The sequence below is a fragment of the Oncorhynchus mykiss genome, chromosome 2 (assembly GCF_013265735.2).
Source record: "Oncorhynchus mykiss isolate Arlee chromosome 2, USDA_OmykA_1.1, whole genome shotgun sequence".
NCBI lineage: Eukaryota > Metazoa > Chordata > Actinopteri > Salmoniformes > Salmonidae > Oncorhynchus > Oncorhynchus mykiss.
In genome coordinates this window covers 9,065,971-9,090,559 of record NC_048566.1, presented here as the reverse complement: position 1 = coordinate 9,090,559, position 24,589 = coordinate 9,065,971, and the positions used below count along the sequence as shown (strand labels likewise).

General features: G+C 42.7%; 2 protein-coding genes across 8 annotated transcripts in view; one reads left to right on the top strand and one right to left on the bottom strand.

Annotated features, from left to right (window-relative positions):
* The first annotated feature begins 2,639 nt into the window (after positions 1-2,639).
* On the top strand, positions 2,640-15,787 carry LOC110506642 (retinoic acid receptor RXR-beta-A). 3 transcript variants are annotated; one of them, XM_036937211.1, is made up of 13 exons: positions 2,640-2,841; positions 3,793-3,989; positions 4,231-4,375; positions 6,499-6,678; positions 7,302-7,325; positions 7,701-7,861; positions 8,235-8,364; positions 12,089-12,180; positions 12,376-12,410; positions 12,915-12,956; positions 13,048-13,139; positions 13,240-13,345; positions 13,576-15,787. In XM_036937211.1, exons 2-13 carry the CDS (start codon positions 3,849-3,851, stop codon positions 13,721-13,723), a joined length of 1,296 nt encoding a protein of 431 aa, XP_036793106.1. In that variant the 5' UTR covers positions 2,640-2,841; positions 3,793-3,848; the 3' UTR covers positions 13,724-15,787. The 3 variants fall into 3 exon arrangements, with proteins under 3 accessions (XP_036793106.1, XP_036793112.1, XP_036793102.1); XM_036937217.1 differs by lacking the exon at positions 12,376-12,410 and having other exon boundaries at positions 7,704-7,861; positions 12,089-12,215; XM_036937207.1 differs by lacking the exon at positions 12,376-12,410 and having other exon boundaries at positions 12,089-12,215.
* A 2,323-nt stretch (positions 15,788-18,110) lies between these two features.
* The window catches only part of LOC110518388 (FH1/FH2 domain-containing protein 3-like), a 252,091-nt gene continuing 245,612 nt past the window's right edge, over positions 18,111-24,589 (bottom strand). For all 5 annotated transcript variants that reach the window (XM_036937193.1, XM_036937201.1, XM_036937197.1 and 2 more), the window contains 3 exons: positions 23,310-23,505; positions 22,648-22,815; positions 18,111-21,852 (listed from right to left, as the gene is read on the bottom strand). In XM_036937193.1, coding sequence (XP_036793088.1) covers positions 21,770-21,852; positions 22,648-22,815; positions 23,310-23,505 — 447 coding nt within the window. In that variant the 3' untranslated portion in view covers positions 18,111-21,769. The remainder of the gene's footprint in view (positions 21,853-22,647; positions 22,816-23,309; positions 23,506-24,589) is intronic.

The following is a 24,589-nucleotide window of genomic DNA, read 5'->3' as shown; positions in this document are numbered from 1 at the left end:
GATCTGTCACTCTTATACATAGAGCCCACATGATGAGGCTGTGACAGGTGGTAAGAAAAACATGTCAGTCAAGAACACGGAAGTGTGTCACCAAAAACCTCATGATAACTGACAAAATGTACATAATCACAGTGTGAAACTGTTGAGATACACTGATAATGGAAAAGTCATTGCTAGGCCTATTCGCCTACAGATAAAAAGCAATTGTCCCAGAACGGTCCATTTTGTATTGAAAAATAGAATGCTAGTTGACAGTCCAAGTCATTAGTAAGGTGTTAGGAATGAGGTTGAGCAATTCAGATTACTCTGTATGAAGATACCTTCCCAAACAGGTGACAATATACTGTAGTTACTGTCTTTTGCTGGTCTGACAAATGAGCGTGAAACAAAATGATTAATGAAGTTAGCGACAGAATTGTTCACTCAAGGGCATGACGTATTGTCACGCCCTTGACTGAACAGACCTATTGTTCCCCTTTAAAGAACAAGGAAGTTTAACTCTGCTTAATGCAACAGACTAGGAGCCCACACTGTATAGCACCAGTCAAAAGTTTGGACAACTCATTCAAGGGTTTTTCTTTCTTTTTTTTTTTACAATTTTCTACATTGTAGAATAATAGTGAAGACATCAAAACTATTAAATAACACATATGGAATCATGTAGTAACCAAAAAAGTGTTAAACATCAAAATATATGTTATATTTGAGATTCTTCAAAGTAGCCACAGTTTGCCTTGATGAAAGCTTTGCACACTCTTGGCATTCTCTCAACTAGCTTCACCTGGAATGCTTTTCCAACAGTCTGGAAGGAGTTCCCACATATGCTGAGCACTTGTTGGCTGCTTTTCCTTCACTCTGCGGTTCAACTCATCCCAAACCATCTCAACCTTCTTGGTCAAATATCCCTTGCACAGCCTGGAGGTGAGTTGGGTCATTGTCCTGTTGAAAAACACAAACTAGGTGGGATGGCGTATCGCTGCAGAATGCTGTGGTAGCGATGCTGGTTAAGTGAGCCTTGAATTCTAAATAAATCACTGACCGTGTTAACAGCAAAGCACCTCCACACCCTCACACCTACTCCTCCATGCTTCACGGTGGGAACCACACATGCAGAGATCATCCATTCACCTATTCTGCGTCTCACAAAGACAAAGCGGTTGGAACCAAAAATCTAAAATTTGGACTCACCAGACCAAAGGACAGATTTCCACCGGTCTAATGTCCATTGCTCATGTTTCTTGGCCCAAGCAAGTCTCTTCTTATTATTGGTGTCCTTTTGTAGTGGTTTCTTTGCAGCAAGTCAACCATTAAAGCCTAATTCAACAGTTGATGTTGAGATGTGTGTTACTTGAACTCTGTTAAGAATTTATTTGGGCTGCATTTTCTGAAGCTGGTAACTCTAATAAACTATGGGTCTTTCTTTCCTGTGGTGGTCATCATGAGAGACAGTTTCATCATAGTGCTTGATGGTTTTTGCGACTGCACTGTCAAAGTTCTTTAAATGTTCCACATTGACTGATCTTCATGTTCTTGCCATAATATGGACTTGGTCTTATACCAAATAGGGCTATCTTCTGTATACCATCCCTACCTTGTCACAACACAACTGATTGGCTCAAACACATTAAGAAGGAAATAAATTCCACAAATGTACTTTTAACAAGGCACACCTGTTAATTGAAAAGCATTCAAGGTGATTACCTCATGAAGCTGGTTGAGAGAATTCAAAAGAGTGTGTAGAGGTAAAGGGGGGATACTTTGAATCTTAAATATAAAACATATTTTGATTTGTTTAACACTTTTTTGGTTATTACATGATTCCATATGTATTATTTCATACTTTGATGTCTTCACTATTATTCTACAATGTATAAAATAGTACAAATAAAGAAAACCCCTGGAATGAGTAGGTGTGTTCAAACTTTTGACTGGTGCTGTATGTGAGAATGATTCCCATGTTACATGTCTCAAATTTAAAATCTAAATCAGAATTAATAAAGCACACAACCACCAGGAAAAAACGAGCAAATAAAGTAGAAAACAGAAGACTTAACTAAACCTCTATCATCTCCCGAGGCTGCTTACCCAACTTTGCATATACAGTAGGCTCAACTTCCTAGATTTGCATAGGCTACACCAAAATATACTATTTGCATTTTCTCTCAAAATAATCACATGAAGAGAAAAGTGAATAAACAAACAGACACTGAGCCATATTGGTTGCATGTTTTATACTTTTTTTTAAAGGATTATTTAACCCTAAACATATTTGAGATTAAGAATCATTGTGAAATAAAGCAGTCTAAAAGTCTTACAGGCATGTGTCAAATGTAGTTTAACCAGCTGTCCTCCTGTCAAACCACCACCATTATTCAACCATGAAATGTATTAGGAAGAGGCTTTTGCAGAATAATCTTTCATTATCAGCAGATAAATATCCCAAATTGAGGTCCACAATCGATGTAGTCTACATTGATTCACATATATTCATAGTAGGCTAGTAGTATAGTTACACTTGTAAAATGTAATGTTGTTTAATTTGTGAATCTGTTGATTTTCCTTAATATATTAGGTACAGTATATAGAGGGAAATTGAAACGTTAGTCCTACCACTGGTGAATGTTGCAACTGTTCTGCCCAGAGACATTGTGGCTCTAAAGACACTGTCACTGGCATTGAGCCAACATGGCTTCCTTTCCGTGTAAACAACAACAGCATCAAGTAAACGGGGTTTGAGTGTAGGCCTATTACCTCGCATTTGGTCCGTCTCTTGGATTTCGCAAATAATATGCAACTAGAAATAGTTATGTAACCTACAACGATGTGCCGAAGGTGTTTCTAGTGAGTATATTGCGTTTCCCCCAATTGTAACTCGCGAATTTATATTTTTTTGAGGCCAACATTAGCATTAGTTAACTAGACAGCTAACGTTAGCTCGCTGGCTAGCTACTACCAATGATTTTGAAACAGCTAGCTAGCCGGCAAGTTATCTAGCGAAACATTGTGTGAGTTTTTAAACGGTTGATGCTTGCTGTGATATTTAATTGCTTACAATCATCGTATACATTTGTTTAGTTTACATACAGTAGCTACGTGCTAACTAAAGTTAGCTAACGTCTGGTCTAATTTGCCATTGCTTTCTAACGTTAGCCAGAAGTACATGTTAGCTTTTTTATCATTGCCAACGCTGGATTAAAGTGATCTCTCATTTGCCCACTTGGATGACACGAGTGTTTATAAAAATGTTTAGCTAGCTAAAGTCAACTGACCGTCTTAAATTTAACTACCTAGCGAGGCAACTCGTTAGCCAACTACCGAACATAGCTAGCTACGACATTTGTTTTATTTTAGCTAGCTAGTAACTAACGTTAGTAATGTGGAGGAAGGCCTGTCAAATCTAAGGTCAGTTGATACGATTAAGGAGTATTTATCATTATTACAGTACCGGGCATACCCCATTCCATGGTAGCTAGCAAGCTAACATGTCAGTTATTTAGGCTTTTCTAGTTTTAATTAAACAGTTTAACGTTACCTAGCTAGTTAGTAGGAACAACCTAACTAGCTAGCAGGGACAACCTAACTAGCAAGCTACTGGTAAGTAAGTTGTTAGATCAAATAATTACCAGTGAGAATACTGAATGTCTTACAATCAGCTGAATATCTTCAGCTGTCTATGTAGCTAGGGGCCTACAAGTGGCATTTATGTGAATACATTTCGCTGGCCACATGATGATGTAGCTAGTCTTGAAAAATAGTTATCAATTGTGATAATGTAACCTTCAACCCCAACAGATTATTGTCCTTCAGACAACTCAACATCCTCCTCTCCGCTGGGTAGCTCAATAGCCATGTCATCGCATCAGCCCACCAGTTCAGCCTCCAACAGTCCCACCAGCACCTTTGGCTCGCCTTTCTCAGTCATCAGCCCCTCACTGGGCTCCCCTGGTGTGGCACCCTCCATGGGTTATGGGCCTATTAGCAGTAGCCAGGTGAGAAACACACCCAGGGTCCTTGTTTTGCTTTCATATTTGCATTTAAATGATCCTACTCTGTATGCGTTTATTCTCTTGCATTATTTCCAAGCTCAGACGAGTGCTGAAGTTTGTTGCTGCGCACAGAAAGGCTGACATTTAGGCTAGCCTACGTAGCCTAGATGTTTATTTTTTTTAATCAGTCATGATAACAGCATTGTTATATTTTGTTTTTTTTCCACTTTTTGTTTGTGCACAGATCAACTCTACAATGGGGATGCACTCAATCAGCAGCTCGGATGATGTCAAACCCCCGTTTGGCTTGAGGCCTATGTCTGCACACAGCCCTGGGATAATGCTCTCCCAGAAACGCATGTGTGCCATCTGTGGAGACCGCTCCTCTGGTGAGTGCTGTGCACTAAGAGCAGGGTTAGTAGAGGTGAAACGTCGGGCCGGGGACTTATTTTAAATCCCTGGCAATTTCAGAGAGGATAATCCTTTTTGTCAGCTGTCTTCAGCTGTGTGTCCTGACCTCTCCCCATCAGTCTAACCAATGTTCTTTACTGGCCTGTTTGATTCTATGTCACTATATAAACAATAAAGGCACTTGAAACGCTGCAGATTCATTAATTAGTGAAGCTCTGCGTAACTGCTCATCAAAAAACGAAATCTGTCCTCATTCCTACATAGTGTATACCGGTACCACGGTAATATCACGCTACCAAAACATCATGATACTTAGAATACCGTAGTACTGTTTCATATGATACTACTGACTTTTTCAGCCCTCTAAAGAACGTGCCTGTTATTAAATGTTTATAAAGTCAGTTTTGTTTATAAATTCAGTTGAATTTTATAAATAGTCTCTTGTATGCGCAGGTCACGTGTGGCAGCTGTGGCCTGCGCATACTGCTTCTCTTAGCTTTCCCTACCTGCCCGCCCCTCACTCACCTGCTTCTCTTAGCTTTCCCTACCTGCCCACCCCTCACTCACCTGCTTCTCTTAGCTTTCCCTACCTGCCCGCCCCTCACTCACCTGCTTCTCTTAGCTTTCCCTACCTGCCCGCCCCTCACTCACCTGCTTCTCTTACCTTTCCCTACCTGCCCGCCCCTCACTCACCTGCTTCTCTTACCTTTCCCTACCTGCCCGCCCCTCACTCACCTGCTTCTCTTAGCTTTCCCTACCTGCCCGCCCCTCACTCACCTGCTTCTCTCCGTCCATTCTTAATGTGCGTCTATTCCGCCGTCAAATATAATTTAGCCATGATGGCGAGCGGGGAAGCAGACCCAGACCCTGACGAGTCTTCTGTTGTTAGATTTCTTACATTGGAGCAGCGAGCAATGTTGCTGTATTGTATCATTTCATGGCCTGTTATAACCAAGAGCACAGACCAGTCTGAGTAGACTTCAAGTTCACGGTCATGCAGCCGCTGAGTGTCAGAGAGGGAAAATGGAGGACCGCTTGGCGACAGGCATCCTTGCTGCTTTACAGCAAAAAAACGTCTTGTCTCTAAAATAAGTCCCATATTACCAGAGATGCCTTTTGCGCACATTTTATATAATACAAATAAATGAATTGCGAGCCATTTTAAACTAATACCGGGTCGCTAATTATTGTTTTGATAACAAACAATGTTCAATCATGTTACCTAGCTAGCTAACAACCTGGTACCTTGGCAGTAGGTTTAGGACAATTTTGATTGGAACAGGAAGAAAGGAAAAGGGTCTGCTACTCATGAGATGTGCTTCAAAAGGTAGGATTCATATACTGTTGGCCTGATGGAAGACTAAGCTATATCAACAAATCTATTTCTTTCTGGTACTCCTTAAATTCTGTTTGGTGCCGGATGTTTTTAAAAGTTGTGAGCAGTGTGTGTTTGTGGGAGACAGCAAGTGGTGTGTGTGTGTTTGTGCCTGTTAACTGAAGAGTTAAGGTTTCATGCTGTGTTTTCCTCTTACTGAGACAATGACTCGCAGGTCATTATGCATGTACAGTATATCACTGGAGGTTGGTAGCACCTTATTGAGAAGGACGGGCTCGTGGTAATGGCTGGAGCAGAATGGTATCTAACACATGTTTTCTATGTGTTTGATGCCATTCCATTTGCACAGTTCCAGTCATTATTATGAGCCGTCCTCCCTTCAGCAGCCTCCACTGATGTATATTCCTCCAGACAAATCACAGGTAGGCCTTTGCACAACTTAGCAAATCAGACATTCTATGCAGTATTCTATTATACAGTGATCGGTGTGACGCTACATTTAATGTGTTGTATTGAGTAGAAGTGTGAATTCTTAGAAAACGGGAACACGCGTCTGGGGGATGGGGCGAACAGGATTCTAGGTCACTGATTGAATATCTTTTTATTTTTTCATTTTAAAGGTGTTCACTGCGGTACTGCTTTTCTGAGTTTATTCATGTATGAATGTGTGTCTGTGATTTAAAAAAAATAACTTTTTTTTTTTAGCTGGCCTGGTGTCGTATCGTTTTTAAAATGTTGGTGTGACAAGTCTCCCCCTTCCCGCAGGTAAGCACTATGGTGTGTACAGCTGTGAAGGTTGCAAGGGCTTCTTCAAACGCACAGTGCGCAAGGACCTGAGCTACACCTGCAGGGATAACAAAGAATGCCTGGTGGACAAGCGCCAGCGCAATCGCTGCCAGTACTGTCGCTACCAGAAGTGTCTGGCTATGGGCATGAAGAGGGAAGGTAAGGAAGGACTGAACGTCTGGCTATTATCATGAAGAGGGAAGGTAAGGAAGGACTGAACGTCTGGCTATTATCATGAAGAGGGAAGGTAGAGAAGGACTGGACGTCTGGCTATAATCATGAAGAGGGAAGGTAGAGAAGGACTGAACGTCTGGCTATTATCATGAAGAGGGAAGGGAGGGACTGAACATTTGGAGCAGAGCCTAATGGTTTTGGGCCATCCATATTTTTCAACTTTGAGAGTTTGTAGGAGTGCTTTTGAAAGGGCAACATGAAAAAAATTGGAGGGAGCGATTGAGAAATGTGTTTTTTATATCTGCAGAATCTCAAACTTGACTACATTTTCTTTAATGAATTACATTTTAAATTGATTTGTGACGTAGGCCGTTGTAAAATGGTCTAGTTCAAAGGCCAGAATCATTTGATGAAATGATTGAATTGTGTTGAATGTAGACCTAGCCCAGTAAAACCTTTGACGATAACTTCTATTTGATCATATTGTGTGGGGGGATGGTACGTTGTTTTCAAAGTCATTAACAAAACAGGGGGAGAGCGTAGGTTCATATAACTAACCCCTCTCTTCCTTTTCTTTCCCCCTATTCTTTCTCTCCCTCTTTCTATAGTGGTCCAAGATGAACGTCAGAAATGTAAGGATAAAGACATTGGGAGAATGGAGAGATGATAAATTATATGATTGGATGTGGTATTGAGAGAGTGCAATTAAATAACAAATGCTTGGCACACACTGGTAGGCTAATTCTCACAACACATTGGCTAAGAAATGAATGCATTGTTATATGAAAGTATACCAATTTGACCTTTCACCCTGTTTGGATGAAGCCTAACAGGAGTTAAGATGGGCACAACTTCCTCCTTTCCTTTCTTCTGTCACTTTGTCTTTTCTAACCTTGTGACTCCCTCCCGCCCCTCTCTCCTATTAACCCACGCCCCTCTTCCTGTCTCCTGTCTCTCCCTCTCCCCTCCTGGCTCTGTGGTGTGGTTGGATGCATGGCGGGGTGCAGCAGTCCAGGAGGAGCGTCAGAGGATCAGGGAGCGAGAGGAGGGACTGGAGTGCAGCAGTGCTGTGAACGAGGAGATGCCCGTGGAGAAGATCTTGGAGGCAGAGACGTCCGTGGAGCAGAGGGCGGAGCTCCACTCTGATACAGGCTCCGCTGGTAGCTCTGTGAGTATACAGGGCTATACTGTTGACTGGATCAGTAATAGGGTTGCAAAATTCCCATATTTTCCGGAAATCCCGGTTGGAGGAGTTCTTCTGTGTTTATTCCTAACTCAGGGAGTCCTCCACCCGGGAAAGTTTCTGGAAATGTTGCTGTGTCAGTAAAAGGAGTTATCTGCCTCTGATTCATAGCCTACTACTCAGCTCTTGGCATGAATATTCTTTAAAAACGTTAGATAAACTGCTCTCTCTTTAGCATGGCGTTTTAAAGTGTTTTCTTTCCTACTACTGATTATTGCATTAATTCTAGCTTCAGCATTGGCTTTTAGGGTCTGTTATTGCATTTTATGGGATTTTTGTATCTTTTTTTGTGTTTTAGCCCCATGATGCGGTGACAAACATCTGCCAGACTGCAGACAAGCAGCTGTTTGCGTTGGTGGAGTGGGCCAAGAGGATCCCCCACTTCTCTGAGCTGCCCCTGGACGACCAGGTCATCCTCCTGCGTGCAGGTACCATTGTCTGGAGGGAGGGAGACACCAGGAGGCTGGATGTGATATGCACTGTCTCAAAGAATAGAGTTTACAAGTGATTTTCTGTTCCCGTATTCATTCAAGAGGCAACCAGAGTAGTGCGTATGATAGTGTACATGTATCTACCAGTGAGGAGCCCAAAACGACTGATCATAGAGAAGGAGCTGCCCCTATTGTGAGATTATTCCTAACCACTATCAATTGTATTACATGCACATATATCCTGCTATTATAAAACAAGACCATATATCCTGCTATTATAATACAAGACAAGTACATTAGAGTGTCTAGTTTGAGAAACAGACACCTCAATCCTCAACTGGCAGCTTCATTAAATAATACCTGCAAAACACCAGTCTCTACGTCAACAGTGAAGAGGCGAAAAGAGATGGCCCCTTAATTATTTTTTGAATATTTAAAATAATAAGTAACATAAAAAAAATGGTTTAGTACCCAACTCTGTGGGAGGGGGTGTGTTTTAATATATACTGTACCAGTCAAAAGTTTTCAGACACCTAGTCGTTCAAGGGTTTTTCTTTATTTCAACTATTTTTCTACATTGTAGAATAACAGTGAAGACACAACTACGAAATAACACATGGAATCGTGTAGTAACCAAAAAAAGTGTTAAACAAATCAAAATGTTTTATATTTTAGATTCTTCAAAGTAGCCACCCTTGGCCTTGATGAAAGCTTTGCACACTCATGGCATTCTCTCAACCAACTTCACCTGAAATGCTTTTCCAACAGTCTTGAAGGAGTTCCCACATATGCTGAGCATTTGTTGGCTGCTTTTCCTCTGCGGTCCAACTTATTCCAAACCATCTCAATTGAGCTGAGGTCAGGTGATTGTGGAGGCCAGGTCATCTGATGCAGCACTCAACCACTCTCCTTCTTGGTCAAATAGCCTTTACACAGCCTGGAGGTGTGTTCAAATCAAAGTTTATTTGTCATGTGCGCTGAATACAACAGGTTTAGGTAGACCTTACAGTGAAATGCTTACTTACAGGCTCTAACCAATAGTGCAAAAAATGTATTAGGTGAACAATGGGTTGGTAAAGAAATAAAACAATAGTGAAAAGACAGGCTATATACAGTAGCGAGGCTATAAAAGTAGCGAGGCTACATACAGACACCGGTTAGTCGGGCTGATTGAGGTAGTATGTACATGTAGATATGGTTAAAGTGACTGCATATATGATGAACAGAGAGTAGCAGTAGCGTAAAAGAGAGGTGGGTGGGTGGTGGGTGGGACACAATGCAGATAGCCCGGTTAGCCAATGTGCGGGAGCACTGGTTGGTTGGCCCAAATGAGGTAGTATGTACATTAATGTATATAGTTAAAGTGACTATGCATATATGATAAACAGAGAGTAGCAGCAGGGGGTTATGGGGGGCACACAATGCAAAGAGGGGTTGATAGTCCAACTAAGCGCAAACCAAATGGGATGGAGTATCCCTGCAGAATGCTGTGGTAGCCATGCTGGTTAAGAGTGCCTTGAATTCTAAATAAATCAGACGGTGTCACCAGCAAAGCACCATCACACCACCTCCTCTATGCTTCACACATGCAGAGATCATACGTTCACTTACCCAGCATTTCACAGACACGGCGGTTGGAATCAAACATTTGTACTCCTCAGACCAAAGGACATTTCCACCAGTCTAATATCCATTGCTCGTGTTTATTGGCCCAAGTAAGACTCTTCTTCTTGTTGGTGTACTTTAGTAATGGTTTCTTTGCAGCAATTTGACCATGTTGAGATGTCTGTTACTTGAACTCTGTGAAGCATTTATTTGGGCTGCCATCTGAGGCGCAGTTACCTCGGCTGCAGAAGATAAGTTCATTAGAATTAACTCTGGGTCTTCCTTTCCTGCGGTGGTGAGTCAGTTTCATCAAAGTGCTTGGTTTTTGTGACTGCACTTTAAAAGTTATTGAAATTGTCAGGATTGACTGACCTGCATTTCTTAAAGTAATTATAGACTGTCGTTTCTCTTTGCTTATTTGAGCTGTTCTTGCCTTCTTGTCTTTTACCAAATAGGGCTATCTTCTGTATACCACCCATACCTTGTCACAACACAACTGATTGGCTCAAACGCATTAAGAAGGAAAGAAATTCCACAAATGTACGTTTAACAAGGCACAGCTGTGAAATACATTCCAGGTGACTACCTCATGAAGCTGGTTGAGAGAATGTCAAGCGTGTGCAAAGCGATCATCAATGGAAATTGTAGCTTCTTTGAAGATCTCAAATATAAAATATATTTTGATTTAACACTTTTTTTGTGTTACTACATGATTCCATATGTTATTTCATAGTTTTGATGTCTTCACTCTTATTCTACAATGTAGAAAATAGTCAAACTAAAGAAAATCCCTTAAATGAGTCGGTGTGTCCAAACTTTTGACTGGTACTGTATATATATTATTTAAATAACAAAATAAAATAAAGAGCAGCCTGCAGCCGCTAATTGTCTGCTTTATTCTTGTGCTTTATCCATCCTTCGTCAGGGTGCTATTGAAGCAGAAATGTCTTTACTGTCAGGGGGCTATTGTAGCAGAAATGTCTTTACTGTCCTTCGTCAGAGGGCTATTGTAGCAGAAATGTCTTTACCAGGGATTCGTCAGGGGGCTATTGTAGCAGAAATGTCTTTACTGTCAGGGGGCTATTGTAGCAGAAATGTCTTTACTGTCAGGGGGCTATTGTAGCAGAAATGTCTTTACTGTCCTTCGTCAGGGGGCTATTGTAGCAGAAATGTCTTTACCAGGGATTCGTCAGGGGGCTATTGTAGCAGAAATGTCTTTACTGTCCTTCGTCAGGGGGCTATTGTAGCAGAAATGTCTTTACCAGGGATTCGTCAGGGGGCTATTGTAGCAGAAATGTCTTTACTGTCCTTCGTCAGGGGGCTATTGTAGCAGAAATGTCTTTACTGTCCTTCGTCAGGGGGCTATTGTAGCAGAAATGTCTTTACTGTCAGGGGGCTATTGTAGCAGAAATGTCTTTACTGTCCTTCGTCAGGGGGCTATTGTAGCAGAAATGTCTTTACTGTCCTTCGTCAGGGGGCTATTGTAGCAGAAATGTCTTTAATGTCCTTTGTCAGGGGGCTATTGTAGCAGAAATGTCTTTACTGTCCTTCGTCAGGTGGCTATTGTAGCAGAAATGTCTTTAATGTCCTTTGTCAGGGGGCTATTGTAGCAGAAATGTCTTTAATGTCCTTTGTCAGGGGGCTATTGTAGCAGAAATGTCTTTACTGTCCTTCGTCAGGTGGCTATTGTAGCAGAAATGTCTTTAATGTCCTTTGTCAGGGGGCTATTGTAGCAGAAATGTCTTTAATGTCCTTTGTCAGGGGGCTATTGTAGCAGAAATGTCTTTACTGTCCTTCGTCAGGGGGCTATTGTAGCAGAAATGTTTTTACCAGGGATTCATCAGGGGGCTATTGTAGCAGAACTGTTGAAATAGCCGAATCCACTAATTTGAAGCTCCACTAATGTAGAGTAAGTGAACAACAAGCAATTTGATACATGATAGACTCTGCTGGACACAGTAGCAACTGCCCCAGAGGTTGTTGATGAGGTCTCTCCTCCTCCCTTCTCTGATCCTCTCTGCTCTTCCGTCCTGTGTATCTGTCCCGTCCCTTCGGTCTCTTCTCCCTCCTCTGCTCCTCTCCGTCTTCTCCCCTCTTTTTCTCCTGTGTGTGTCAGGGTGGAATGAACTTCTGATCGCCTCCTTCTCACACCGCTCCATCGCTGTGAAGGACGGGGTCCTGCTGGCCAATGAGCTACACCGGGACAACGCACACAGTGCAGGGGTGGCGGCCATCTTTGACAGGTAGGCACACAGTGCAGGGGTGGCGGCCATCTTTGACAGGTAGGCACACAGTGCAGGGGTGGCGGCCATCGTTGACAGGTAGGCACACAGTGCAGGGGTGGCGGCCGTCTTTGACAGGTAGGCACACAGTGCAGGGGTGGCGGCCATCGTTGACAGGTAGGCACACAGTGCAGGGGTGGCGGCCATCTTTGACAGGTAGGCACACAGTGCAGGGGTGGCGGCCATCGTTGACAGGTAGGCACACAGTGCAGGGGTGGCGGCCGTCTTTGACAGGTAGGCACACAGTCCAGAGGTGGTGGCCATCTTTGACAGGTAGGCACACAGTCCAGAGGTGGCGGCCATCTTTGACAGGTAGGCACACAGTCCAGAGGTGGTGGCCATCTTTGACAGGTAGGCACACAGTCCAGAGGTGGCAGCCATCTTTGACAGGTAGGCACACAGTCCAGAGGTGGCGGCCATCTTTGACAGGTAGGCACACAGTCCAGAGGTGGCAGCCATCTTTGACAGCTGGGCACACAGTATGCGGCTAAGTTACCCCTAGGTACAGACCTAGGATCAGCTTCCCATAACATTAACCACTAATAGGGAAAACGTACAATATAATAATAGCATAATTACCATAGAAGTATATAATAACAGTGTTGTATTAAATTCTGTGATCATCATCATGTGATAACACGCTGTAATTGACCCCCACAGGGAGAGTGTGCAGAGTGCTGAGGTGGGAGCCATATTTGACCGGTAATAACCTACACCCACACACACACACACACACACCAAGTGTACATCTATGTAGACAACTCTCTCCACCTCTCTTTACGGCCTCCTGTAGGGTTCTCACTGAGCTGGTCAGTAAGATGAGAGACATGCAGATGGACAAGACAGAGCTGGGCTGCCTCCGAGCCATCGTCCTCTTCAACCCAGGTGCTCTATTGTTCCCATTAGTCCATCATACACAATGTTACCTCTGCACCTTTACTGTCATGGTTAATAACTGTTAATAACTGTTGTATCCCTCCCTCAGACGCTAAAGGTCTGTCCAACACCGGAGAGGTGGAGCTCCTGAGAGAGAAGGTCTATGCGTCACTGGAAGCCTACTGCAAGCAGAAATACCCCGAGCAGCAGGGAAGGTAGGCATTCATGTGCTACATGAATTAGTACTAGTATCTCATACACTAAAAGGCATGTACATCCTGGATAAATACATTTGTATTGTGTGTAAAACAATACATACTAATCTGCTCTCCCGTGGTTGTGCTGCTAACTGACCCTGTAAGAGCTAGGAGTATTGCTGCTGCATTCATGTAGCTTATTAATGTCCCGTTATTTCATTCCCTCACTCTTCACCCCTCCCCCTCAGGTTTGCTAAGCTCCTCCTCAGGCTGCCAGCACTGCGTTCTATTGGCTTGAAGTGTTTGGAGCACCTGTTCTTCTTCAAGCTGATTGGTGACACCCCTATCGACACGTTCCTCATGGAAATGCTTGAAGCACCTCATCAGTTGGCATAGAGGTGGTAGGAGAGGAGAGGTGTTCTGTGGCCGGGGTTAGATAGCTTGGGTCTGGGAATTTGCTGGAGTGGGACTGCACTTTTAGTTCTTTGGGGAATTCAGCATTTTGTCTCACTGCTGTCTGGGTTATGCTATTTAGTTCACCACCACATTGTCTCTTTCAGAACATACATCCCCAAGATGGCTGGTGCTATATATTAATATAACTTCTTGAATTACTGAGATTTAAAAAATAAAAAGTAAAGTATTTTGTAAGAATGGGAACCTTTAGTTCCCGTACTCTGGCTTATCGAAGCTACAATCTGGGTTTCTGTTTTTCTATAACTATGTTAATGCTTTTTAGACAAACCCCAAATGATCAAGTTCAATTCTGGTAATGATCTCCCCCCGTAACCTGTTTTTAAATGAAGGTAACCTGGATGCAACCAGACTGTCATTCTACCTTTTTATTTTATTTGTAATTGGAACAAAATCTTTTTGAAAAAACTTGAAAAACATGTTTTATTGTCAAATCTTGGGCAAGTACATTACTGTACCAAGCGAGCGCTCACTGCGTAACATGTCTGACTTTCAGCTCCTAGTGGTTTTGTATCCCTCTCAGATGACCAGAAAGCAACACGTAGAACCTGGGATACAGAAGGAGTAGTTGAATCACAATGGAACACGGAGCAGACTTGTACTGACTGTGTTGACCAGCTTTATTTGTCTAGTAATATGCTGTTAGCATTGTTTCTCTTTGCTGTTTTGTAAAATGTAATCACCTTGCAGGCAAAAAGATTGAGCTGCATTGCACATTTTTGCTATGTACTATTTCTACACCATACAATACAAGTCATCAAATGTCTGGCCAGCAAACAGTCTTTTGGTGCTATACGACAGACATTTGCCATACTTCATTGCAGCCATACACCAAACTGCAAACAGGAAGAATTATGCAAAAAAAAAAAAAAAAAAAACGAACTGAAATGTTGTAAATGTAGCAATACAAAAATGAATACATATGCTTTCTTTCTGCTTGACAGCTTGTCCGTTCTGGGGGTTTTACAAAGTCAATCATTGTCTGTTAGAAAGGGAATACTCCAATATGTCATTTATCGAAACAATTGTAAGGTACTGTGCAAAATTTGTTCAGGGAAAATACTATATATTGATAGGTTTGAATAATGAGATCAGGAGACAGACAAATTATGTAATAATTGATATGTGCCCTTGCTATTAGTTCACCAATTGTATAGAGCAGATCATGTCTTAGGTTGTACTGGATTCCCTAAAGCACTGTTTCTACCTGGTTATAACATGTATCCTTTGTCTTGATCATGTCCACATTCTGATTGTGCCCACATTTTCAGACCGGTGTAGATGATTTAAAAAAGGCATTGTGATCAGATCATCCTGACCACCCCCGAAGGTAGTCAGGCACACATTGTGTCTGGATATCGTACACGTGTAGACATATGGGCAGTGAATCCATTTAAATCACAATTATAACACCTTCTAAAATATTGACATTTAGCACCTTTGTCTTATGTCATCAATATGTGTCTTAAAATAAATATGTATTATTTTGAAAGAATAGCTCTCAAATCATTTGCATATAGGGAGGGACCAGGAAGTCTGGTCACAGTGCAATTGGTGGATAGATACAAGACCCATTTTACTACCATGTGGACAAGATCAGGACAGAGGACTGGGGTTTGCACCAGGTATAAACAAGGATTCACACATTCAGCTGAATCTCATCTTTTTGAATTTTTCTGTGCTTTCTGTAGTAGTAGTTTTTCCTGTTTCCTTTTTTTGAGCTAGTTGTTCATCCTCTCCTCTCTGCTTACAAAACACACACCGTTATCATGTTTAAATATCCATAACACCTGTGGACATAGACACATTAAACAAGACCAAATAGGAGTTTTGTGTGATGATCATGTGTGAACACCTGAACAAGGGTATTGGTATGTGTGATGATCCTGTGTAAACTCTGGAGCAGGTTAGTGATCCGTGTGGATCAGTGAATTACAGCTTGGGTAATGTGGACTGAAAATAAAGAGGTTGGACTTTTCTTGTCGATTTGAATGTTTCTTTGTGGTTTGTATTGGATATCAACTTCTCACAGACAAAATAAATGGGGGGGAATCTGTGGCATTGACAAGTATAAACATCATTGAGATAAACAAAATATACTTTTTTTTAACATTGGTTTTATACCAATCAATCCTGCACAAATATTCTCACCTTCTCATTGACATTGTTGAAAGTTTTTTTTGTTTTGCTTTGACATAGTTGGGCTGCAGCACTAGTCAGTCACCACCAGAGGAACCCATACACACTGTCAGCGGTTGTTTCTGTCCTGATTCAGAGCCCTCTGTTGGTTAGCCTTGTCCTCCATACCCTCTCTGTTGGTTAGCCTTGTCCCATACCCTCTCTGTTGGTTAGCCTTGTCCCATACCCTCTCTGTTGGTTAGCCTTGTCCCATACTCTCTATGTTGGTTAGCCCTCTCTGTCGGTTAGCCTTGTCCCATACCCTCTCTGTTGGTTAGCCTTGTCCCATACCCTCTCTGTTGGTTAGCCTTGTCCCATACCCTCTCTGTCGGTTAGCCTTGTCCCATACCCTCTCTGTTGGTTAGCCTTGTCCCATACCCTCTCTGTTGGTTAGCCTTGTCCCATACCCTCTCTGTTGGTTAGCCTTGTCCCATACCCTCTCTGTTGGTTAGCCTTGTCCTCCATACCCTCTCTGTTGGTTAGCCTTGTCCTCCATACCCTCTCTGTTGGTTAGCCTTGTCCCATACCCTCTCTGTTGGTTAGCTTTGTCCCATACCCTCTCTGTTGGTTAGCCTTGTCCTCCATACCCTCTCTGTCGGTTAGCCTTGTCCCATACCCTCTCTGTTGGTTAGCCTTGTCCCATACCCTCTCTGTTGGTTAGCCTTGTCCCATACCCTCTCTGTTGGTTAGCCTTGTCCCATACCCTCTCTGTTGGTTAGCCTTGTCCCATACCCTCTCTGTTGGTTAGCCTTGTCCCATACCCTCTCTGTTGGTTAGCCTTGTCCTCCATACCCTCTCTGTCGGTTAGCCTTGTCCCATACCCTCTCTGTTGGTTAGCCTTGTCCCATACCCTCTCTGTTGGTTAGCCTTGTCCCATACCCTCTCTGTTGGTTAGCCTTGTCCCATACCCTCTCTGTTGGTTAGCCTTGTCCTCCATACCCTCTCTGTTGGTTAGCCTTGTCCCATACCCTCTCTGTTGGTTAGCCTTGTCCCATACCCTCTCTGTTGGTTAGCCTTGTCCCATACCCTCTCTGTTGGTTAGCCTTGTCCCATACCCTCTCTGTTGGTTAGCCTTGTCCTCCATACCCTCTCTGTTGGTTAGCCTTGTCCCATACCCTCTCTGTTGGTTAGCCTTGTCCCATACCCTCTCTGTTGGTTAGCCTTGTCCCATACCCCTTCTGTTGGTTAGTCTTGTCCCATACCCCCTCTGTTGGTTAGCCTTGTCCCATACCCTCCCTGTTGGTTAGCCTTGTCCCATACCCTCTCTGTTGGTTAGCCTTGTCCTATACCCTCTCTGTTGGTTAGTCTTGTCCTCCATACCCTCTCTGTTGGTTAGCCTTGTCCCATACCCTCTCTGTTGGTTAGCCTTGTCCCATACCCCTTCTGTTGGTTAGCCTTGTCCCATACCCCTTCTGTTGGTTAGCCTTGTCCCATACCCTCTCTGTTGGTTAGCCTTGTCCCATACCCCCTCTGTTGGTTAGCCTTGTCCCATACCCCCTCTGTTGGCAGTGGTGGAAAAAGTACCACATTGTCATACTTGAGTAAATTTAAAGATACCTTAATAGAAAATGACTCAAGTAAAAGTGAAAGTCACCCAGTAAAATACTACTTGAGTAAAAGTCCAAAAGTGTTTGGTTTTAAAAGTACTTAAGTATTAAAAGTATAAATAATTTCACATTCCTTGTATTAAGCAAACCAGATGGCACAAATGTCTTGTTTTTAATTTACGGATAGCCAGGGGCACACTCCAACACTCAGACATCATTTACAAACAAAGCATGTGTGTTTAGTGAGTCTGTCAGATCAGAGGTAGTAGGGATGTTCTAGTTAAGTGTGTGAATTGGACCATTTTCCTGTCCTGCTAAGCATTCAAAATGTAACAAGTACTTTTAGGTTGGTCACATGTAGTGTAGACAACTCTAGGCTACAGTGCAACCAGGGGAACAGGGTTCCAGGTGCATTATCATTGACAGGAGTGAAAATGATGGACATGAATTCAGTATACTCCATCAGATACAGTAAAGGACCAGACTACTAATAGTTGCTCTGGGATTATTACCAGAACACATTTAACAAAGAATCAGATGTTTTTTTCCCCCTCACACAACATAACTCACACAGTGTCTCTGAATGTTTCTTAAGAGATCTTTTATTGCCAGATGTTCATACATACAGTTGTTGTTAGAGGGGCGAAGACGCAAGAAAAGCTCACTGAGTCTGGATGTGCTTGTGTCCAAGTCCCACACTGACTTACAGTACAGCAGTGGGGGAGAAGGAGATAATATAGCCAATCACAGAAAGCATGGTCTGCATCCCAAATGGCACCCCATTCCCTACACAGTACACTACTTTTGGACTCTATGGGTCCTGGTAAAAAAAAAAGAAGAAGAAGTAGTGCACTCTATAGGGAATAGGGTGCCATTTGGGACACACTCCATGTTTTATTGAGTGCAATGTAATGAAAGGCTGCTGAAGGTTCCATAGGAGTACTAGGGGCTGAAGCGTTACAGATGGCATCCTTTCAGATGGAGCCGACATATGCAGTGTTTACCATGAATGCAGTCTATGCTAATGCAGGAACATTTTCAATCACGCTAAAACGCTGAAGTTCAGCGATACAGATTGAATCCAGTCCTAGGTGGTAACGCTGAAGTTCAGCGATACAGATTGAATCCAGTCCTAGGTGGTTACATCGACCACTCCGTCTATCCTAATGTGTTTCAAGTCATGTGGGGAGGGAAAACAATATAACATAACAAACGCTAAAGCCTCTGAGCATTCAAATCAAATCAAATCTCCCTTTATCCATAACATGACGTGACACGCCTCATCTGTAGACATTTTTTAAAACCATGCATGGTTTGGTTTTCACTTAAATTACAATTTCCATAGAATAACACTGCTTTGTTTAACCTATAATACACTATTCTATACAAAATACCAACAAGTGAAAGACATAAAACACATCGTTGTGACATTTACATCATTTTACAGCATTCTTCCCCCATTATTACTTTACATGTACTCAGAGTTACAATACTCCAAATGACCATCTGAGAAAAAGGCTGAAAGAATATACTTTCTCACTGTTAATGTTCTGCTTTTCCTCAATGAAAGACGCATGCTACAAATGGTGTATAAGGTGCTGGATAGTTTCATACCAAATTGTAAGTTCTCCATGAGAAAGACGTATACTTGTAGGTGTGTGACTGTTTTGTTGTGGCTTGTGTTGCTGCAAGCATATATTCTTTCATGTTTAGTCGACAATGGCTGTTTCCATCACAGTGAATGTTTGTGACTGTGTAGAATCATCATACAACTCTCTACACAATTCCAAATGTAAACTGGAATTATGCACTTTAAAAAACGAGCTATCTAGCTGACTGTAACCACTACACCTCAATAAAAGTCAACAGTGTAGGAACGTTCAGATATACTATATGCCCTTATTCTACATTAAGGCAAATGGAAACAACTAATATCTTTTTGTAGATCATTTTTTTGTGACAAAACTGCTAAAATGGAAATATTGTCATTAGACAATTAGCTATAACCCTAGTTTAGTTGTGATTCGAAATAAAACTGCAATGTGCAAATGGAAGAGGAGAACTGTTTCCAAGACATAAAGCCATGGAACATAGTACTGACATGTATTCATCTAGGAAAGAATGAAAACAGGAAGTCACAGCTGTTGAATTGACCTAAGGAGGAAGTCCTTTCATTACACACAGTAACATTTTCTGTAACAAATATCTCCCTGAACATTACTGAATAAATAGACTTGTCTATAAAAGGCACTCATTCAGTTGAAGCTCATATCGTTTTTCTATAATAACCAATTATTCATCTCTTACTTTTTTAAACAATTGTTAAATGTTGCCTAACTCTTTGACACAGAGAGTAAAGAGAGAGTACGTAAATGTAACTAGTGTAAATATATCTCCCTGTCGGTTCTACCACTCCACAATAAGTATGTCTCAACCATAGAAGAAGGCTTTGCAGCGAACAACAGCAGGAGCTTGCGTAACACTGGTGTCATGCATGCAACACGTGTGTAATTGTAGGTACTAGGCAGGCCTATAGGTTAAAGCTGGAACATGTATGTTGTAGGCAGGCCTATAGGCTAAAGCTGTAACATTCGCTACGCGTGATTGACAGACGTCAGTCTGTCTGGACCCAGTAGCATCGTCCCTTCTGTACACTTGTCAGCTCACAGACTGTTCTCACCAACGTTGATGACTCTGATATGCTATGTGTTTTTTAAAAGTGGAAACCAGTAATTCAATTGTATGTAGTAAATGATACCTTCCCTCTTAACACATCATGGTGTGTCCTCTTGGAATTCCAGTTTGTTCCATCGGTATAAAATCCAACTGAATCAACAACATGCAAAATTGGAAACATTTTAGTTTGCAGAAGTCAAAGGAATCTGTTCACGTTTCCTCTGAAATTAGAGTGTATAATCAGTTGTGCTACTGTTTCGTTATTGGTTCTGTCTGGGGGATTCTTTCATTCATCTGATATCTGATTGGTACATCAGTGTGTGTCAAGGATTTCCCCTTCCTTTCCTCTAAATATCCAACTTCTACATCCAGTGCAAATATTCCTTCTCTGAGCACCTTTTTCTCACACATTAAAGTATTTTAAAACCCAAAAAACTACCACAGTAGTATAGTAGAACAAAACAGCCTGTGGACACAGACATTTTTTTTTTTTTATATAAACAAAAATTGTTCAAACTAAAAATACTATCTGACACCAAGCCCAACACACAAGCTCATCATAAGTGGGGATAGATAACATCAATGCTAACGTCTTTAACATCAATGCTAACGTCTTTAACATCAATGCTAACTTATTTAGCATCGATGCTAACTAATTTAGCGTCAATGCTAACTTATTTAGCGTCAATGCTAACTTATTTAGCGTCAATGCTAACTTCTTTACTATTCAACTCCGAGGCCTTTTTGGTTCAGACACAAGTCCACAGTGATTCAAGCACTCGCAAGTCCCTCCCTTTAGAAGTCCTGAGGCTAAATGTCTTCTGTGTAGGTAAGTCTCAGTTTGTATCTTTCAGTCATAGGGTGAATCTCAATTGAGGAAAAGGTTAGGGAGGACGAACCTCAGATCTAGTCCTCCAATGCCTTGTGTAGACAGGTGAGGATAGAAGACACGAGGAATCAAGGAAATACAACTGAGATTCACCACTAGTCATGTGGTCACTGTGGGCTTCATCAAGTGATTAAGACTTACAGTTGGGATGTGAGCTGTTCCTCAAAGGCCTCAGCCTCATATTCAAAGGTTAGGAGAAACAACTGATTGGAACAACACCATTAAGAAACACTCAAGTCGGCACAGCAGCATAGTGTAGTGGTTTGGATGCTGAACTTTACCTGAGTGTGTGTGTGTGGAGCTGAGTCAGCTGGATCACTGAACCCCTTTAACTGCCCCTATACGAATACCACTTTGTTCCACTGAAAACCATCTATTATCCTGGATGAGGACCATATTCCTCATGGTCTCTTCCTGAACATTGTTTACCATCTTAACCAGGTGGAACACTGTGTCACAGCTACCTGCACAAACCACAGACAGGAAGATGAGCTACAGTCATCATAAAGCTGAACCAGGGGAAAGACCAAGCGAAGCTATGGTGCAGCAGTTGACTGGCTGGCTGGATGAGCAAGGGTTAGAGGTCAGGGGTCAGTGAAGGGCGGGGCGGGCGGTAAGAGGGTTTCCCAGGTGTCTGTGTGTGCTGTGCTGCCGGATCCAGCTCTACTTCTCTTCCTGTCACACAGCCATCTCTGAACCACTGGACAACCCCAAGGCATTGGCCTCCTCTGGCGTCAGACCGCTTTTCAGTGTTCTTCTCACTGTAGAGAGGAAGAGGGCAGGGAGACATAGAGAGAGACAGAGAAAGAGAGAGAGAGAGAGAGAGAGACAGAGACAGAGACAAAGAGAGAGACAGAGAGAGAGAGACAGAGAGACACAGAGAGAGAGACATAGAGAGAGAGAGAGAGACAGAGAGAGAGAGAGAGACACAGAGACACAGAAAGAGACATATATAGAGAGAGAGAGAGACAGAGAGAGAGAGAGAGAGAGAGAGAGAGAGAGACAGAGAGAGAGAGAGAGACAGAGAGAGACAGAGAGACAGAGAGAGACAGAGAGAGACAGAATGGAATTGAGAGAGAGAGAGACAGAGAGAGAGAGACAGAGAGAGACAGAGAGAGAGAGACAGAGAGAGAGAGACAGAGAGAGAGAGAGAGAGAGACAGAGAGAGAGAGAGACAGAGAGAGAGACAGAGAGAGAGAGAGAGAGAGAGACAGAGAGAGAGACAGAGAGAGAGAGAGACAGAGAGAGAGAGAGAGAGAGAGACAGAGACAGAGAGAGAGAGAGACATGAAGAGGTTTAAATAGAACTGGATGTATTTACTGTAGCATGGTGTTGTTGAACTGTATCACTCAGGTGATGCTGGAAAATAAGATAGTGTGCATTAACACTGACAGAAAGTCCACAATCAGATGTCGAGGGCAGTTAAACCTTTGGCCACATCACATCCAAAGCTAATGTAAGGATACTGTAAAAAGAAAAGTTGCAAATCTGATGTCAAACAAAGGCAACTCTTACTTCAAATATTTTGTTACTGTAAAAAAAGCCCTCTGACTCACGTGACTTGCGGTTGGCTCTGGACCTCTTCCTCTCGCGAGGCTCTGTCCGTGTCCTGGGCCCCTGAGTGGCTGACCTGACGATGCGCTCCATGATCTCATCTGCAGCGTCTGTCTCTGTGCAATTAGGTGGGTCTTCAATCACTGATGAGCCCCAAGGACCCACACGGCCTAGGAGAGAAGATAAGGAGAGAAGGAGAGAAGAGCAGAAGAGAAGACAAGGAGAAAAGAGAAGGAGAGAAGACAAGGAGAGAACAGAAGGAGAGAAGGAGAGACGAGAACAAGAGAAGACAAGGAGAGAAGAGAAGGAGAGAAAACAAGAAGAGAAGTAGAGAAGACAAGGAGAGAAAGAGAAGGAGAGAAGAGAAGGAGAAAAGTCAAGGAGAGAAGAGAAGGAGAGAAAACAAGAAGAGAAGTAGAGAAGACAAGGAGAGAAAGAGAAGGAGAGAAGAGAAGGAGAAAAGTCAAGGAGAGAAGAGAAGGAGAGAAAACAAGAAGAGAAGTAGAGAAGGCAAGCAGAGAAAGAGAAGGAGAAAAGGAGAGAAGAGAAGGACAGACAGAATCAACCTCAGGTGTAGTAGAGCTGGCCGTTGTAAAAAAAGAAAAGTCCAGAAGTTTCCCTTTTTGACAGGAGTTGTGTGAAGGTGGTGGTCTGTCAGACTGACCTGGCCTGCTGGCTCTGGTGCGTGTACGTAGGCCTGGCACGGTGGACGCTCCACTGTCACTGCAGCCCTGCAAGCTGCTCTTCAGCACTGCCTTCATGTTCTCATGCTCCGCTGCATCCTCAGCGTACTGCAGACCCTGCGTCAGCACGCCCTCCTGGCTTACAGGCCCCGGGGCGCTACCGCCAAACTTTCCATCCTGTGGGGTGGATTAGGAGAGAAGAGCTAGGTTAGAGATGAAACTTCCTAAATCTATCTATGAAAATGGTTCAATTAGTCATCATGCTCTGGCACCATTAAGAGCACTCAATTAGAAAACATGTAGAAAACAACAACATACAAATCCATTCTGGGTTAATCACAGTTCTTCACAGTATTCTCCTGACCAACAGCATGGGAGCTATATTTAAATGGTCAGATGCTGCATGCACTTTTAAAAATGGTATCCCACAAACAGAAGCCATATTTATTTAGTATCTGTAACAAACAAACAACAAACAAACAAACCATCAACACCTCCCACCCCCCACAAAAACACACTGTCAAAAAAACATTCACCACAGGTCTTCGTCATAACTTATTAGTCATAAGTTAACATTACTTAGACCTAAGTTATCAGCACTATGTGACGACCGTCTTATGAACCTTTACATCACACACAGTTAAGTAAAAACCTAACCATCTGTATTGAAACCTGCTGATTTCTTCCCTGTTGACGGTGATCGCCATCTTGGTTCCATTATAGAACAAACAGAGCTGTGTAAGCTGATCCTGGTCAGCAGAGTGAGGCTTCATCCCAAATGGAACCCTATTCCTTTATAGTGCACTCTTTTAGACCAGGACTCTGGTCAAAAGAACTACACTATACTATACTATATAAGGAATAGGGTGGCATTTAGGACTCAGACTCTCATGTGGACCCCATTGTTTTTTAAGAGATGAATCTCTGGTTCTCATGAGGTCTACTACCCAGGATTAGGTTCTATCAGGAAGTGCTTGTCTGTGGATTCTGACCCCCTGGGGTCTGGTTTGAGTTTGGCCTACCCTGCTTCCCTTGTCTGTGGACTTGCAGTGAACAGAACTTCCATAGCCTTCTCTCTCTCTCTCTCTTTCACACACACACACACACACACACACACACACACACACACACACACACACACACACACACACACACACACACACACACACACACACACACACACACACACACACACACACACACACACACACACACACACACACACACACACACACACACACACACACAGAGTTTGTTTTAC

What these genes read in the sequence shown, in the direction of transcription:
- LOC110506642 (XM_036937211.1), top strand. Translation starts at nt 3,849, where the DNA reads ATGTCATCGCATCAGCCCACCAGTTCAGCCTCCAACAGTCCCACCAGC. An exon ending in GGTCATCCTCCTGCGTGCAG is followed by an intron (nt 8,365 to 12,088) that starts GTACCATTGTCT and finishes TGTGTGTGTCAG; the next exon opens with GGTGGAATGAACTTCTGATC. An exon ending in CATCGTCCTCTTCAACCCAG is followed by an intron (nt 13,140 to 13,239) that starts GTGCTCTATTGT and finishes TCCCTCCCTCAG; the next exon opens with ACGCTAAAGGTCTGTCCAAC.